Raw genomic sequence first — 18,454 nt, 5'->3', positions numbered from 1 at the left:
GCTTCTTTCAGAGCTCCAAGTCTGGCAGAAATCACCTCCCTTTATTACAGACATCCCAGAGTAGAAAGCCGCTTTTGCCTGTCCAGAAAGCAGTGCTGCACAGTTGCAAACCGCAGATAACACTCAGACAGGAGTTTAGTCAGCGTGACCAGTTCTTGCCGTAGACTTTCTTTATAATTGGTGACTCTAAGATCTGTTGGCGGTTGTCACAACAAACATGCTCACTCCAATTTTGTGCAATTTCTACATACTTATCAGAACTGATGGATCAAATCTTGTGGGAGTTCAACCCCCCTCCCTCCCAGCCCCTACCCTAGCTTAGCTATCTGATGACATCACCCAGCTTGCTGGAACTGCATTTATATAGGTTCTTAGAGACGTCTGTGGACGTCTGACTTTCAGCAGAGGCAGAGGACTTGTGTTTTGAGCTGGACCTAGCTTCCATCTGTTCTTCTGCATACTAATGGCAGGGAATTGACAAACAGAAAGAGACTGGAACTAAACGTTGCCAGGTTTCACAAAGGGCAGAAGGATGGTTTCTCGGTACGTGTTAGTGGTTGTCTCCTCGGTACCCACTTGCAGGTTGCTCTTTCTTAGCAGAGTGATGCATTGTTCAGTTCTAATAAACAATGGTTTGGGGAACAAGGTCCTCTCTTTGAGAACGTTCTGGCCTCTCGGTACTTAGTCACCCTTCTGGGGGACCACAGAGCTGTTTGCTGTGGATGTGGAGAGCAAAACAGAGGAGTGCCTCAGCCTAGAAAGCAGAACTGGAAGTACAGCCCAGAGGTTTCCTATGGAAAGAGGAACCATGGTGGAAGATGTCATAGGGAATGTCTCAGATCACCTTGAACTTTACTTTTCACATTAAGGAACGGTCACACTAGTCGTTAGCACACAGTTTAAAGAGCTTTGACAGATATATACAGTTATATTTCCACTGCGCCAGTTATGATTTGGAATGTTTCTGCTAGCCTAAAATGTCACCTCAGATCCCTCTAAATGTTCCTTTTTTTTTTTTTTTTTTTTTTTTTAAAGGAAATATGATAGTATTCTGTGACTATCTGATCATGTTATATATTGGAAAAGGCTCAAAATGGGGCTTAGAAGGATGGGGGCTTCTGTGGTGAAGAACACTGACTGCTCATGCTGAGGACCCAGCCTTAGGTTCACAGCATCCACGACGTGGCTCACAAAGTGGCCGTAATTTCCATTCTGTGGCGTCTGACGCCCTCTGCTGGCCTCTGTGGTCATTGCACACATGCGGTGCCCAGACATAACTGCAGGCCAAACACTCACATATATCAAATAAATATTGAAAAAGGAAAAGGACCAAAACGATTACTCCACTCTTAACCACTGTTGACTGTTGATGGAGGAGGCCACATTAACAGTGAGGAGCCAAGTGCTTCTTCTGAGAATTGAGTAGCCAATGTTTATGTTGTGTGAAAGGATACAAAGAATGCTTTCCTTCCTCAAAGAAGAAAGGCATTAGCTCAGTCCCAATTCCTAGTGCCAGATGCTTAGGAGGTTAAGGCAAAAGAATTACATGACCCCCAGAGGGGTTCAAGGTTAGCTTGCAGAACAACGTAGCAAGATGTTTCTGGGAGGCAAAAAAATAAATTAATTTAAATTAAATTAAAAATCCATGTATGGTATGGTGAACATCATAATTCCTGCCTGGGGAGATTTAGGCAAGAAGGCTGAGAGTGAAAGTTTGGGGTCAGCCTTGACTGCACAGTTGCAGATCATCTTGATACGTAACTTGGAAGTACATGACCACAGACGTCAGAGAGGAAAGGAACATAAAGAGGCTGGGCTGATAACACTGCAATAGATCATTTAATTTATGCCTTGTGAATTGTGACCTTTGCTTACAATAAATTACAGGGCTCATAGGCAATCGCCTTCTGTGTCCCTATGTACCAGGCACGTGTGCTAATTGAGCCGTGACGTTAACATTTTCATTACTCACATTATTTTTTAAAAGCTTTTTAGATTTATTTATTATCATATATATATATATGTATATTAGTGTCTTTCCTGCATGTATGTGTGTACCATGTACATGCCTGGTACCTAAAGACTGAAGAAGGCGTCACACCCCACTGGGACTGGAGTTACAGACAGAGGTAAGCCTCCATGTGGGTGCTGGGATTTGAACCTGGGTCTTCCACAAGAGCAGCCAGTGATCTTTACCACTGAGCCAACTCTCCAGCACTCCTCACACACCGTTTTTAAGCTTCAGATATTATGTGGTCTTATCCAGTTGAGGTGATGGTGTGCCGAGCTCAGTCTGTTTAGGTCTATAATTGTACATGTTATAATTTTAAAAAGTCTTAAGTACAGAGGGCCCATTGTGTTCTCTCTCACCCTTTGCAAAGGTCTCTGGCCCGGAGATCCCCAGTGAGGCAGTTGGCACTGTTCTGCTTATGCCAACGCCTGCAGCGTCCCAGGTTCTCTAGGCTTTATATGATCAGGGCGGCTTCTTGCCTGACAAAGCTTAGACCCTTCCCAGAGTAATACTTACAGTCACATGAGATAGGATATATAGACTCTGCCATGGCTTAATTATAACAAACTACTTAGCAAAAATCAGTTTTAAATGATAGCTAACAGACATGGTTAGCTCACCTAATGCTAAGACTGAGTAGTAGGTACAGTAGCTACTGCTGCTCAGAAGTCGTGGCAAATATGCAGAATATTGTGAGATGTTAGTAGCAGTGAGAATCCGATACTAAGATGACTGTTTTCTATTCAGGGTGAAGCCACAGACACTCTCAGTATTGGTGTCTGTGCTGCATGTGCATTCACGATCAAAGGAGATGCTGTGTTTTGTAAATATTCTGGGTGGCTTTTACTTTTGGTCCTACGTTCACAGACCCCTGGAATCATCTCAGTGTTGCCTGGTTTGGATCCTTGCTTTCTTTAGATCATTCATCTGGGTGTGGTGTCACGCCAAGGCAGGGGCTTGATGAGCACAGTGCTCCTTGAAGCTTTCTGAGAGCATATTTGATTTCTTGCCCCTTTCTGAACAAGCAGCGGCCGACGCAGTGTTAAGCAGTGCTGTCACCTCACCTGAATGCCAGTGCCGGGCTCTGCAGCCGCATGCAGGTGTCTGACCCTCCCACCTGCCCCAAGTCCAAATCTATGCCATCAATGGCAGAAGAGCGAGTGCTGAGCTTGCACGACCTTCTTGGAGAGTGATGATGTAGTGGGCAGGCGGTTCCCTCGCTTATGAATATCTGCCAGTAGTTACTGTCTGTCTGCTTTACTGGTTATCTTCATGTAAATGTTACCCATTTGGCTGTTTCCTCACGACTCGTTAGTTGTTGGGACCAGTCCATGAAACAGTCACAAACTTGGGGTTTAGTCTGCAGATCTCACACTAAATGAGCTCTTGATAAAGTGTCAGGAATGAAATGTGCCAGCAAAATTGATTAATTAATTTATTCATTCATCTAGCAAATATTTACTGAGTGTTTTTTGTGCCTGGCATAATCTCTAATTCTCACAGGGTATGCGCCAAAGGCGGGGGACGTCCTGTTTCCAGAGGAGCCTCTCTTCAGTTTGCAGAATTGCACATAAGAACATGTCATTGTTAGCAGGTCTCGGGGCTTGGAAAAGCACAAAGTTAGGGCAAGTGGATAGAAAAGTCTTGCCAGCCAAGCATGAGCTCCAGAATTCAAACCTCAGCACCCCTGTAAAAGGTGGTACAGTGGTGTGCGCCCTTATTCCCAGGGCACGTGGCAGGGATAGCAAGGGCCTCAGAGCTCGCTGGCTGGGCAAGCTGAATGGGCAAACTCCAGGTTCAGGGAAAGACCCTATCCAGAGAGCAGAGAGCAGCTGAGCAAAACACTTGACATCCACCTCTGATCTCCACATGCATGTGTAACACGTGCAAAAATGAAGTGACAAAACTGGCTCAGTCTACGGTACGGAGGAAGTGGCTTAACTGGTTATGCCGTGCCGAGAGGATAAAATGGTGAGACGTGTCAGACACGAGGCTTGAAAGGAACAGGGAAGCTGTGCAGATAGACTTCAAGGGAGAAGGGAAACCCCTGGACATTACGCATTGATTCTACATCTGTGGAGTCATCCAGCTGGAGACTGAGTGCTCAGAAATAAAGCAGAAGCAAAAGCAAAGCTCCGAGATGTTACTTCTTGATAATATGACTGGACTGAGTGTACAGGCTTCCCGGGTTCCTACTCCCTATATTACAGTGTGCAAACAATTTGCCTATCATTTATGTTCTCCTAGGTAGGTATCAGTTGCAAGCTAAGGGAAATTTCAGAGTGTCCAGAGATTCTTAGAAAGGATTAGAGGTTTATGCGAATACTACATCGTTTTCCGTGAGACAGCTGAGTGTGCATGGGTCTGGGGGCTCCGGGTCGTGGGAGCCCTAACACCAGTGCTGTGAGCTATGTAAGGATGACAGTAGCTGGCCTCTTTTGTAAGAGGCTCCTTGAGGTTGCTGTATGTGTGGCAAATGCACCACAGGACGCAGGCCAGTGGGCAGGCAGAATCACTGCAGGCCAGGGCGCTGTGGCTGGGAGGAGGGAGAAGGGGCTTAGGCTGCAGCGGCCAGGGAGACAGGAAGTCATGACATGATTTCATGAGAACTCAAGTGCCTGGCTATTCAAAACGGTGTTAAGATCTGATGATCTTTATTGTCTGGCTTTTGAAAGGGGTTGGGAGGGATGCCGTTTCATTAATTTAATGAAACAGAGGTGCTTTAATATGTGTGACAGTTGTGCACAGAGTGACCAGATTTCAAATTTCCTAGCTCAAATACTGTTGCTTCAGGGAAAAACATTTTAAGGCACAGCGTGTTCTTGAAATTTCCTGTTTTATTAGAGTTTTTTGCCCAACCTGGCCCCTGTCTCAGTCTGCTCAAGAGTGAGCTTGTGGTTCCCGGGCTGGTTTATATGCCATGAGCGAGTGTTTGTGTGACACTGAGACCAGCGGAGAACAGTTTCTGCACAAGGTGTATCCCCCTGGATATCCGCAGACGTGGTCAGAACTAACAGTTGTATACTGCCACCTGGCGGGAAAGATCAGCTGTCACCCCATATTTAAAAGCACATCACCAAGGCTCAAGTTCAGCAGAGATGAACAACGGGTAATGCATTTTGCACTGTGCGGCCCTGCTACGTCAGCTTCATTTAAATGATTCTTTGTAGATTTAGTGACTGTGTTTTCTGATCTTAAAATCACCGTCACTGAAGTCTTTTGATTTAACTTTGTGAAAGATTTCTGAAGTATCTAAATAAATTCACATTGAATTATAACCCCTGAAACCCGGGCTGTACCGCCAACATCCCTAGCTCTAACTCCATCACGTTGTGTCATAGAACACTGAAGAAAGAAACTTGTGTTCTCCTCTTGCCTGAGTAAAATGACATCCTGAAGAGATGAGGCAGGAGCAGCCATCACCAAGGACTGTGTTTCAGTGCCTTAGAATGAAGTTTCTGTTAAATTTTATGGCTTGCGATTTATTTTCATGTCAAGATCAACAGTTTGCACTTGTATTTTGCTCTTTTGTTTTGTTAAATTTGGATTTAGCTTTAGGCTTTCTTACCTAAGAAGGTTCATTCCCCTGACCTTGGCCCCCTTTGGGTTTCACAAGTTGCCCAGGAGTCACCACAGTAGGGAGAGAGAACCAACCATATCTCTGGGGGATGCAAGACTGTGTTCAGATCATGTCCTGCCTATCCTTACAGACTAATTGAAGTGCTTTTTCACCACCTTGTTTGTGAAACAGAGATTGCAATTGTGCCATTATTGGATGGAAATTCATGTCTTACGAGATTAGGTCCAGATATAGTATTATCAGTTAATTTAATCAACATTTCTGATATGTGAGCTATACACTGTTTTAGTTTTGAGTTCATACAGAAATGCGTTCTAGACTGTATTGGGCTACTAGATAGCAGATTGATTTGGATACTTAATTTTCTAGCTAATTGTGTTTATTTAAGCGGCTACCAGAGAATCTCATCACATGCAGTTGTTTTCAGTATCAACATTTGTATCCACCAGTTTATCCTTCTGTGGACTTTTTCATGTGAAGGTGCTGTGTGAAAACACAGCGATGCCTTTTATTTTGAAGAACTTCACTCAACAAGTTTATAACCTTCTTTTGATCTTGATGAATCCTTGCCCTAGTACTAGAGGTTTTAATGACTGAGGCATTATTTTTTAGGTCTGTGATGAATTTAGGGTGTTCTTTGGAGTGATATATGTGTGTGAATTAGAAACCTAGCCGAGCTTGGTGGTTAGAATTCTTCAGTTTTCATTTTAATAGGTTAAAACTCAATAAAAAGACTGATGTATGTATTTTTGTTCAAGTATCAATTACAAAAAAATAGATTTACAAAATGCTGACCAATCTTACGAAGCTATTTGTGATGAGACCCTAATTAGCCTCCTCTCTCTGATTGCAGCTTTACAAAGAAATTGAAATCTGTCCAAAAGTCACCCAGAATATCCACATGGAGAAGACAGACACGGCTGCTGATAATTATGGTAGGTTTATTCGCCTTTGATCTTGGGTGTTTGTGTTTCCAGTTAAAGCATTTCCTGTGTAAACAGAGCGTTCACATATTTACAATTCAATAAGCCTTTGGGGGCTGTCAAACAACACATCTGGCTCCTGTACTGTGAAGAGCAGCTGAGCTGTGAAGAGACATGCTCACCTGGGTGCAGGGAGGGAAGCCTCTGGCCTTCAGTTTCTTCACTTGAGTCAATTCTACTGTCATAAGAAAAGAATGGGGGGGCGAGGGTTAAGAGCACTGCTGCTCTTACAGGCTCCAAATTCAGGCCCCAGTACCCTCGGTGGCTTACTCCAGATCCAGGGGGTCCAAACACTCTTCCGGCTTCTGTGGTACCCATACTTGTAAGTACCATCCTTAGACAGAGAGAGAGAGAGCTCTTAAAAGAAGAAACTGACATTGTGGGAGTGGATTACTTTATTTCCTGTTGTGCAGGGAAGGAAATATTCCTGTGCCCACGAACAGGCCCCGTTACACCTTTCTCTAGGAGGAAAGTTAGAAGAACTTACTCGTTGCTGTGTTGGGATACCGAAGACCACCGCTGGGTCTTCGGTGGTGGGCACCGGTGGTGCCCGGTGGTCTCCTTGAGTGTGACTTACTACAGTGAAATAACACAGAGCAAAATCACCGAAGACCAAAGGGCAGGAAGAGAATGCAGGGTCAGCAGGCGCAGGCTTCTACGTTGCTCTTGAGCTGGATCGAGAGGCCAGAATAGAGTCCGCAGAGTCAGAGTTGGCAGCTCATAGCACAGTCTGCTGTTGGGGACTTGTAGAGACTCAGTCTCTGAGGCCTTCCTGGAAAGCAGGTCATCCAGACACTCTGCCTGACATGGCCAAATCCTAGGATCCCTGGAGGAAAGCAGTCACTCACTCTGAATTGTGTCTTTTGTACTGCTTAGACGTGCAAGCCACAAAACAGTGACGGGAATTTCCCCTCAAAGTAAGCGGTAGATGCTGGTCAAGGGCCAGACTAGTGCAGGTCTTAAAAAAAAAAAAAAAAAAAAAAAATCACAGACCTGCCTGCTATGTGACGCTTCCTATTTGGCTGTCAACATTGCGATATCATCACTGATTTCATTAGCTATGTGGCCCTTCCCAGGTCTTTCCGCCTACCTTTAGCTTAAGTGGTAACAGGATTGGCGTTTGAGTACAGTGAGTGGGGAAGTCTGGGTAGTGGTGTATTAGCTGAGGTGAAGGTAGCTGAGGTAGCAGACACTGGAGCCCAGTGTCCCAAATCTGCATTTCCTTCTCACACTCTCTGTGTGCTTTGTGGCTGCCTGGAGCGGCTGTCACCTGAGGTGACGACGACGGCTTTGCCTTTGCAGGGAGGAAATAGAAGTGGTGAATCAAGTCTTACTCAGTGACAGTCATAGCTCTAAGCACATCACAAAGTCACCTATCTGCAAAGGAGCTGGCATGTGTGGGCCTACTGTGTGTGTGGGAAGGGCCTTACAGCTCCTGGTGAAATGTCAAGACCAAGGCTTACACGTGTTTGAGAGCTTTCTCTGAATGCAGCTATTAATCTTGTAGTGTTTGAAAATTTCCAGAGCCGTCACAGACAGCTGCTATTATATTCCTTCTGCATCTCCTCCCGAAGGCAAATAACCTCATCAGGATGCTCATTAGAGTGTTGTGGCCTAATGAATAGAACCTAATTTTATAGCTCTGGCCACTTCCATTATACCTTCATGCCATTTACTGTTTGACCCTCGATCTCAATACATCAGAAAGCCTGGAGGCCATTTTCAATGGCAAAGAATTAATGTTTATAAAGGGCCTATTATGCAACAGAAGTGTGACCTCCATGATTAAGGCCGTAATTGGTAATTGGTGGCACTGGTGTAAGCAAGTGCCTGATACTGGAACTCAGGTGCTCTATTTGTTGTGCCTAATTTCTGTCATGTGAGGTAAACCTCTTAGGCTACGACTGAGTGATTTGGGGACACAGAAATAGGCACTTGGCATAAAACAGCCCACAGATACCTCCATTTTCCTCAGGGGGCGAATTGAATTATAAGTTTTCCACAGGTGCCTGAAGTTGAAGAGAGCACAGAGACCTCTACCAATGTTTTTTCTCTTCTGCACATCCATATCAATAATAAAGTTCAAAATTTTAATGTGTATGCATACTTTGCCTGTGGGTTTATCTGTGTGCCATGTGCATGCCTGGTGCCATTCATTGGAGGCTAGAAGAGGGAACTGGAATAGAGATGGGTGTGAGCTACCTTAGGGGTGTTGAGACTCGAACCTGGATTCTATGAAAGAGTAACCAGGGCTCTTAACTACTGAGCCATCTCTCTGGCCCCTGATAAGCTTTGGCTTGTTAGTTAAGCACCTCAAGAGAGTACCAGCAGTGGGTGATAGTGAAGAACAGCTGTAACAGTATATTAAAATCAGAGTCCAGTGTGGGTGAGTACAGCCACAGACGGTAAACTGTGGGTGTGGGCACTGCACTTTGCAGACTCGAGCGGCTCAGACTGACTTAAGGAAAGGGCTTTGGTCTGATTCAGTTTTGAGTTTTGAGGCCACCAGTACTTCCGTACAGTTTACAGCCCATTGCTTGGAGGGTGAGGCCACACCACACTGATGGAAGAGCCTCTCAGAGCCAAACTTGGTTCACTCTGGAAAGCCCTGCCACACTGCTGGTGACTCAGTTGAGGCATAAAAGGGATCAGGCAGAGGAAGGGTTTATTGCAGCTCACAGACTGGGGTTGTGGTCCACTGTAATGGAGCCATCCTGGCTGCAGGAGGCTGAGGAAGCTGGGCACGCTATCAGTAGCAGAAAGCAACAGGTGCTCACAGTCAGCTTCCTTCTTTTTATGTCGCCCGTAGCCTTAGCCCAGAGGGTGCTGCCACTGACCTTAGTGTGGGTCTTCCCATTTCAGTGAACCCCAGTCGTGGCCAGTGACAGTATGAACCATCACATCTCATGGTCCTGGATGATCTGATGGAGTGAACTCAGTGCAGACCCAGCCAGTCCTCGCCTAGCCCTAATATCAGCCCAGGTGTGGCTTTCCTTTATGAGCCCACGTGTATTCAGGCCACCAGCACACACCAGCACAACACATCTTAACAGTGCTGCTTTCTATTTCAGGATGGCAAAGATGATCTAATAGCTCAACCAGCTGAGTAAATTTTCAAAGAGTAAACATGTGGGCTGGGTGGTGGTGGGCTCATGCTTTTTATTTTGGGAGGCAGCGGCAGGCAGACCTCTGAGATCGAGGGCAGCATTGTCTACAGAATGAGTCCCAGGACAGCCAGGGATAACACAGAGAAACCCTGACTGGAGAAACAAAAGAACAGCAAAATAAAACAGAGTAAACACCTGGGGACTTTTCTCTCCAGGCCAGCCCTTAGGTGGCGCTAGGCATGCATTATAGAATGAGCTCAGCTTGTGTGGTGCTGAGACCCTCTGTGAGTGGGAGTGTGCACAGGTCAACCCTGTAACTTTCCCTTGTTTCAGGACTCCTATATTTCAGCTGTGTGTCATCCTTATGATATGGGTGTCTGTACTTGAACAGCTATCCTGGACCTAGTTCTGAGTTCTCTGTTGCGTATTGTGTTGTGGACTCCCGTTTGGCCAGGAGTGTCAGAATGAAGGATTTCCTGGCAGTTTGTCGAATCAGATAGTGGCCTACTTTCTTCACTTAGTCTTAATTGCTTCCTTTCCTAGGTTGGTAGGCCACGCATCACTCATAATGCCTTCCTGTTTTACAACAGCAGCCTCCTAATTGCTGGCTACCTTAGCTTGAAGTTGAATGATCTCCTTCTGCCTCTGCTGGTAATCATATTGGCCTTTGTTAGAATTTGCTGAGGTTAGAGTGTTCCTTCCTTACTTAGAACCTTTGTTGACCGGCTATAGGAGCTTTGTGTTCTTTATTCAGCCGAACATAGTATTTTCCTTTACACTTGACATAGGAGATGGCTACACAGACCTCCCTGAAGTGCCTGCCCTGCACCGTGGTGTGGCCTCTGGTGAGAGGCTCCCCTCTCTGCCCCTTCACATTCATCTTCCGAGTGTTGTGTGTGTTTGTAAAGTTTCATCATCCTTGCCTGATCTCTGGGAAGGATTGCCCTTGGTCCTTTCATTTGCTCTGTTCACAATCCAAGATTGCCCACCAGCTTGAGAACTCCAGTGTGTTCCTGGTGTCTGTTTGTCTGTATTTTGTACCCAATTATCTGGTGCAGAATTTCACAGTTAATTGTAGGGTTCATGCAACATGAGGAACAGAAGGAAATTCCTGAATGACCCCTGTCAACTGTGGCTCCAGAGCAGCCCCTGTCTTGGTCTTGTTGTCTTCAAACTAAACAGGCTAGTTCTCAGCATGTCCCATTAGCATTTTAATCCCTCCCTCCATAAGAATGAAATTCAAACTGATAATATAGTGGAGATAAGAAGTTTTGTTCCCTGTCTGAGAGAGTTACAGGACTTGGAGAATTAACAGTGGCAGGTGGCCTTTTTTTTGCTCATACTGGGTTACCTACTTCCTGGTACTGTGAACTAAACAGAAAACTCAACATTAATTTTGCTTGAAAGTTCTTCATGGCTGTCTATCATCCGCCATACAATATGCTTCTTTCTTTCTTTCTTTCTTTCTTTCTTTCTTTCTTTCTTTCTTTCTTTCTTTCCTTTCTTTTTCTTCCTTCCTTCCTTCTTCCTTTCTTATTTCTTTCCTTTTCTTGTTGTTGCCTATTTTTTTTCAACAACCTTTTCTTTTTCCCTCAGCATTGCTCAGGTAGTTAATGTTCGGATGATTACTAATAGAGTACGAAATCAGTTAACCAGATTCCAGTATGAAGTGGTAGTGAGTTTTCAGAATGTGGTAAATTAAAGCAACGTCCATATAGCAGTACATATGGATGAACACACATCATACCCCGGGGCTGTGTGTCCTAAGATATAGACTGGCTGAGATATAGACTGGTTAGGGACCATGACGAGATAAGCCAATCTGTCTGTTTTATGCTGAGTGCGGAAGCAGATGGAAAAGGCAAATGAATGTCCTTTCCCAGCAGACATGGCGAGATAAAATGATGCACCGTGGTCTGCGTCAACAGTCCAGTGTGAAGTATGAAGAGTAACGGACCTAGTGGCATTTATTTATTTCTTAAGCAGCTACCTTTAGAATGATCTAAAAATACATATTTTTTTCCTGCTGTGTAAGACAATCTCAACAACAAGAAAAAAAAATCCAAACCTCTGTGCTCACAGCAGGTACTTCCTGTTGCTGGCTAAACATTCAGAGCTGTGAGCCCTGCAATCCGTCTTGTGTTCTACAGGGTTTTTGCTTTCTTCTGTGGACGAAGATGGTGTTCGAAGGCTCTACGTGAACAGTGTCAAGGAGACCGGGCTAGCTTCCAAGAAAGGTAAGGCTGTGGATGCCTTGGGTGTTTCTGTTTTTGTCATTTTGTTTTGCTCTTTAGTTTTTGAGACAGGGCCTTGATGTGTATGTAACTAAGGCAGGCTTGGAACTCATGGTGTGGCTGGGGCTGCTCTTGACTCACACTCTTTTTGCATTGGCCTCTCCAGCGTTAGGATCCACAGACTTGACAAACCCCACCCCTGACCTCCCACCCTTTCGACCTTGTCTGTCTCATAGTTTCCCTTTGGGGTTTTTCTCTTTGATAAATGAGAAAGACATTTTTCAGAGGGTTTGTGTATAAAGAATTTTTCTCCTTCAAAACATTCCAGGGAAGTGAGTATCCTCCTTGAATTTGGGTGTACAAGAAATATCAGACTAGTAGTTTCTAGGTGTGACGGTGACCCTGTATCCAAGGCACTACTACAAAGTTCTCTTCTAATTACAATGGTTATTGTTTATCCTCTGGGGAGATCTGGGGTTTAGAGGAAGCAGAGCTGTGGTCCTCCCTAGCCTGAGGCTGCAGCACCCTTAGAAATGGCTCTTCTACTCTGACAGAGTCTGCAGACATTGATTTTCAATCCAGTCCCCTCATCTCTGCTGTCAGCTCCCCCCTGTTATGTCTTGCCTGTTACTTGTGGCCCTCCAAGAGCTCAGCATGCATTTCGGCTACCTTTGGGCCCTGTGTGTTCTCAGAGTCCCCTCCCAACCTAGATTACAGTGAACTGGACCCTCTGCATCCATAGGCTGTGCGTTTGTGAATTCTACCAACTACACATCGAAAATCTTTTGAGTGAGGGAGTGTTCGAAAAGTTATGCAACACATACAATACATACAACACATACAACACACACAATACATACGTGTATTACAAATAAAAAGCAGCCAGGTAAGTGTCGCACACTGTGATCGCAGCACTCGGGAGGCAGAGGTAGGCACATCTCTGTGAGTTCGAGGCCACCCTGATCTGCAAATCGAGTCCAGGACACCAAGGATACACAAAGAAACCCTGTCTGGAAAAATAACAACAACAAAAAAGTTATGCAAATGCTGAATATACGCTCTCCTTTGTACTTGTCATCATTCCCTAATTGCTATAAGGTAGCGAACCATTCATGTTGCTTTAGGCATTGCATGCAGTATGACTCCATTATATCTGTGGACATTGTCAAGGGCCATCCTAGACTCCATCTGTGAAGGGGAGCAAGAGAAGATGGAATTGTCCTCTCCCTTAGTTTTGGATCACTTATAGCGGAACAAACTCGGCAGCTGAAAGGCACAGATTTTTTTTTTCCTCTCACAGTTCAAGAGTCTAGTCTGAAGTCAGGGTGTTGGGAGGATTGATTCCTTCTGGAGCCCCAGGGAAGAATCTGTCAGATGCCTCTTCTCAGATCTGGTGGCCGCCAGCCATTCCCAGTGATCCTTGGCTCGTAGCTGATGTTTCCATCTCTCCCCCTGTGACCCTTGGTTCGTAGAAAGAACAGAGGTTGTTTGGTTTAACACTCACTCCAGTTTCCATCAGTTTTGTCTCATTTGAGAGTTTATTTTGACTTAATTATGTCTGTAATATTATAATTATAACAATTATATTAATTATCTCCATGATATGTGCCCACACCTCTTTCCAAAGAAGGTTGCTTCCCAATACTGTAGGCAGACATGAGTGTTTTGGAATCTGTTTTGTTTTGAAGGGGACACTGTTCAGCTCATTTATAAAAGTATGAAGTGGGTCAGTATGGCTGGGAAACTACCTTCCTTTCGCTATTGGTATGGAATTTTTAGTTTCACTGAGGTGGTGGGAAGATCATAGAGGAGCCCAGCACATCTGGGCCAGCTGTACTTAGACATGCTTATCCAAGTGCCTTCCATGAAGAACTCTGAACGGAGCGCTGGGGGACAAAGGGGTACCGATTCTTCCTGCCTCCATCCAGGTAGTGGATAAGCACAGCACTGCATGTTCCAAGGCTTGTGCATTCCCTGTGTGGATCATTTCTCCTTGTGCTGTAACCATCAGAGAATCATGGTCCACCGTCTGTGCACAGAGAGGGCGAAGGCGGGATTCGAGTAGTCAGAACCACTTACGCATTAGCAACCCTGGGGGAGAACCGCCTTTGTGCTCCTTCTATGTTTTCTAGACCACAGGCAGTCTGGAGGCTAGAGTCTGTGGAAGCACCGAGCCGTGCCCGAGCTCTGAGCCGAGACAGGGCACGCTCCCCTCCAGACCTAGTGACTGATCGTTATCACTCTCAGCAGGATGAGTGTGCTGTTGGTGCAGCCCCGGGGGTGGGGATCTTCTGGCTTTAGTCACATCCTGTTCTAGTTCTCTGAATCTGAGAACCTGATGCTTGGTAAAAACAAATGTCTCCCCACACTCTACACCAGGCAGCCAGCGTCAGGTGAGGCATTTGGGTGTTAGAGGTAGCAATTAATGCAGACTTAGAGCCGAGCACACTTACTTCGGGGCTCCCGCTTGTGTGCTTTGAGTACCAAACGCTACCACCCCCAGATTCCATCTATGGTTCCAGGAAAGTTTGGTTCTGCCATGCGGCCCAGCCTTTGATACCTGTAATCTGTGAGCTCTCCTCTTTCCCACATTCAGTGAGTCCACGTCTGACCACTCATTAGTATGTAGAATAGGGCCGTGTCTTGCCTTTTGAACACAGCCCAGGTGCCTGCAACCCTGTGAGGAGAGCGGCCAGCGGATGCTGCCTAAGTGGATCTGAACATCCAGTTTGCACTAACAGATGTTTTTTTTTTACTGCCTTCAAGCCTCTCTGTTGGCCACATTGGGCTTCAGCTATTTCATCCTGTAGTTGGGTCCCATGTTCCCATTCCACCCGGCCGCTGTCCACACACAGGCTGCTCTTAGCCAGAGTTCATGGTGGCTGCTCTTACAGAACTGACGTTTTGTACCTTATTGTATTCCTTGAGCCTTCATCCCCAGTCACCATGGCCTTGTTTGTTTTGGACCATGGTTATCCCTTTGAGGTCACCTAAGAGCCTTACTGTCATCTAGTATTTTCATGATGGCTGCACAGGACATAGCCTGGTTGGCAAAGACATTTGCCATCTTGCTCCAAACAGTTTGCACACTCCATACATATACTTTCCACGGTCAGTTCTTATTTCCGGGGTCACTTGGGCATGGGTAGCAACATGGAGAGCCAGTGTCTACTGAATATCTTCAGTGATTACATGATTGGCTTCATTTGCTCTCTTACATATGAGATTGAAGCTGGGGTGACTCAGGAACATCAACCCTCACAGAGTCTGTCCACACCAAAGCTTCAAAAAGGAGCAGTGAGCAGTGGCTCACAGCACTGCTGATGGTCTCCTGTCCTCTTACTGCTCATTCTGAGAATAACTCACCCTGGGGTGTTTTCCTGGTGTTGCCATAACAAAATACTAGAAACGAGGCTCCTTCCAGCAGCAGAAACTGATGTCCTTGCAGTTCCTGAGAAGCCAGTTGAGGTTTCACTGGCCAAGTTCCCCCTGAACCTTTTGGAGAGAGCCCTCTCTGGTCTCATCCAGTTTCTAATGGCTTTGCACATTTGTGGGCTCGTGGTTATGACAGTCCAAGCTCTCCTCCATCTTCACCTGCATACCCCCTTCTTATGAGTCTGTCTTCATCCAGTGAAGACATGTCGGTTGGCACAGCCCACATGACAATCCAACATCTTATGGTTACAGTGAAATCCTTTTTCTGCGTAAAATTGCACTCGCGGGTTCTGGATTAGGGACAGAGTCTTCAGGGTCAGCACTCAGAGTGCAACTGCGCTTCTACTGGCAAGCCCATGAACCTGGAACCTTCCTTCTGAGAGCCTGCAGAGAGCCTTCTGATTTTATATTTTCTGCTTAAATATTATATAGCTCCAGATTTTTTTAACCTAGAAATGAGTTGTTTAGGGCTAGAGAGTTGGCTCAGTGATTAAAATCACTGGCTGTTCTTTCAGAGGTCCTGAGTTCAGTTCCCAGCACCCATATGGTGGCTCACAACCTCTCTAAATGTAGTTCCTTGGGATCTGATGCTCTCTTCTGGTTTGCAGTCGTACACGCAGACAAACACACACATTAAAAAAAAAAAAAACCTCAAAAACAATGAATTGTTTATGCAACAGAATTTTACTTTTGACATAAAAACATTTCATTTCTATTCCTTCCTCACTCAAGGATTTTTCTTTTCTTTTTTTATTTTTCATGTATTTTATGCTCAGTAATGGGTTTTATAAGTTTTGGAAGTCTGAGTGAGGGTAGCCAGGGAAGTGAGAACTCTCCAGAATGATCATCTGTGGAGTTAGAGCTGGGAGCCATGGCTGCCGTGGGTGGGGTGGCTTCTTTCGGTTCCTCTCTGCCTCAGCCCTTGATTCACTTCCCTTTCCTTGGCAATGTGGCCTCCCTCCAGCCTCCCTCTCTCCAGTGGCTGGACCATCTATAATAAAGGTTGAGTCGTTCCTTTGTTAGTCACAGCTTCTTGTTCTCCCAGGCTAGGCTTGTTCTCAATTGTCCCTTCAGGTCCCCAGGTGCCCTGCAAAGGTTGCAGGCCCCCGTGGGGAGCCTACCAAATTGAAATGAAAGGTGCACTTTCCCGGGTCCTGGGGTCATTTAGAGGCAACAGGAGTGATAACAGCTGCATTTGATTCTGTGAACTTTTGTCACTCTATGTAACACTGTATTTAAGTTTGGGGAGAAACAAACAAACAAAACAAAACACAGCCTTACTTACAGTGATAGAAGAAACTTCCTGCATTTTGGTTTCGTAGAAATGATGAGTGGACACAAAGTGTGTACAGAACACTGTCACCAGCATTCCCTGAGAGCCGCATCCTGTGGGGTTAGCCAGAACTGGCATTTGAAGAAAGAGACTCGGCATATGCTCCGAACACATTGACGAGTGTGTTTGTAATGAGTTTGTTTAGGTGGTCCAGCAGGGTCAGAATAGGACGAGAGCAGGGGCTCTCAACCCCTGCATATCAGATATTTTACATTATGGTTCATGACTGTTAAAGCCAACGCTGGGAAGTAGCAATGAAATGATTTTATGGCTGTTGGGGGAGGGGCACCACAACATGAGGAGCTGTATTAAAAGGTCGCAGCATTAGGAAGGTTGAGAACCAAAGCACAAGAGCCTTCTCACACCCGTGTGAGCCAACTGCATCCTGCTCCCAGCAGCCCTGGGGCTGAGGTTCACCTCAGGAGAGAGTGGCATGCACTCTCTGGCAGAACTTCTAAGTGGGTATTGCTCTGGCTTATGTGACATTAGAACTTTTCCATCTTGCGTTGGCAGGCCTCAAGGCGGGGGATGAGATTCTCGAGATCAATAATCGTGCTGCTGCCACCCTGAACTCATCTATGCTCAAAGACTTCCTCTCTCAGCCCTCCCTGGGCCTCCTGGTGAGGACCTACCCCGAGCTGGAGGGAGGAGCAGAGCTGCTGGAGAACCCGCCCCACCGGGTGGACGGCCCTGCAGACCTTGATGAGAGCCCCCTTGCCTTCCTCACCAGCAACCCAGGTATGCTGTGTCTAGGGCTGTGTGTCACGAGGCTGTGTCTGGGGAAGGGGGCCACGCTCCACGCACCTCAGGGCTTCCTCCTTCAGGTAGAGACGGCTGTGAGTGAAGCTGATGGTTGACCCCTGCTCCCTATTGGCAGTTCTGAGGGAAAGGGAAGGTGTCATGGAATATCTGTCTTGCTATGAATCTTCTGGTCACACTCAGAAAGCTTTGTGATCCTTTTGCTCATTGTCAGAGAGAGAGAGAGAGGTGAGTGGCAGGAGGCCACCATTTCACGGTTGTCGATGGCGATACGGGAATCGTATAAGGCTCTGTGATGCTGAATCCTCCCCTAGCCTTCTGTCTCCACCCTCAAAGTCTGCCCAGCCCTGCCTCTCTTTCCCTGTGTAAGGAGCTGGATGATTTCCGTGAGGAAACTTCTCTGGCAGGCCTTTGCTTAGACTCATGTGAACAGGAATTGGGTCCGTAGGAACCCTGCCCTACCCTGCCCGTCCTGCTACCCTTCCCCACATTCTTTCCTGCTCTCTCTGGCAGCGTGGGTGACCCTGGCCTTGGAAACCTTCCAGGGCCCCCCCACAGAGTTAGTGCGCCCCCCCCCCCCCCTCTCTACCCCGCAAAACGTGTCTCTGTGGGTTCCAGCCGTAGTGTGCTACTTGGTTTGCTTGGCTGGTTTTTAAATTTTATTCGGACAGGCCTTCACTTTGTAGCCCAGACTAGCTTGGAACTCCCTGACTAGCCTAGGTTGGCACTGGACTCTAGATTTCCCTGTCTCAGCTTTCCCAGTGCTGGGATTAAAAGAGAACAGGTCCATGCCTGGCTCGTACGATGCTTTTATAACTCTACTCTCCTCTCTTCTCTTCCCCTCCTCTCCCTTTCCCTCCTCTCCCCTCTTCTCTCTCTCACAGGTTTGTGTGTTTGTTGTTGGGAATGAGTGTGTTGTCTTCATTTTGCCTTGCAGCTCTTTGGACGTAGCTTCCCACACAGTGGATGAGCGAACAAAGGAACTGTGTGGATTATGGTGGGTTGACTCACT

The 18,454-nt window shown here is 46.2% G+C and overlaps 1 protein-coding gene across 1 annotated transcript in view; it reads left to right on the top strand.

The window, feature by feature from the left end:
• Tiam1 (TIAM Rac1 associated GEF 1) overlaps positions 1-18,454 on the top strand; it is a 211,521-nt gene that overhangs the window by 147,211 nt on the left and 45,856 nt on the right. Inside the window, exons 13-15 of the mRNA XM_055614916.1 lie at positions 6,445-6,526; positions 11,832-11,918; positions 17,197-17,421. Of these exons, the coding sequence (XP_055470891.1) occupies positions 6,445-6,526; positions 11,832-11,918; positions 17,197-17,421 (394 nt within the window). The remainder of the gene's footprint in view (positions 1-6,444; positions 6,527-11,831; positions 11,919-17,196; positions 17,422-18,454) is intronic.

This window comes from Psammomys obesus, unplaced genomic scaffold, assembly GCF_907164565.1.
Source record: "Psammomys obesus unplaced genomic scaffold, mPsaObe1.curated_primary_1811, whole genome shotgun sequence".
Classification (NCBI taxonomy): domain Eukaryota; kingdom Metazoa; phylum Chordata; class Mammalia; order Rodentia; family Muridae; genus Psammomys; species Psammomys obesus.
The sequence above is the reverse complement of the archived record's forward strand: the minus strand, read 5'-3'. Positions and strand labels throughout refer to the sequence as shown.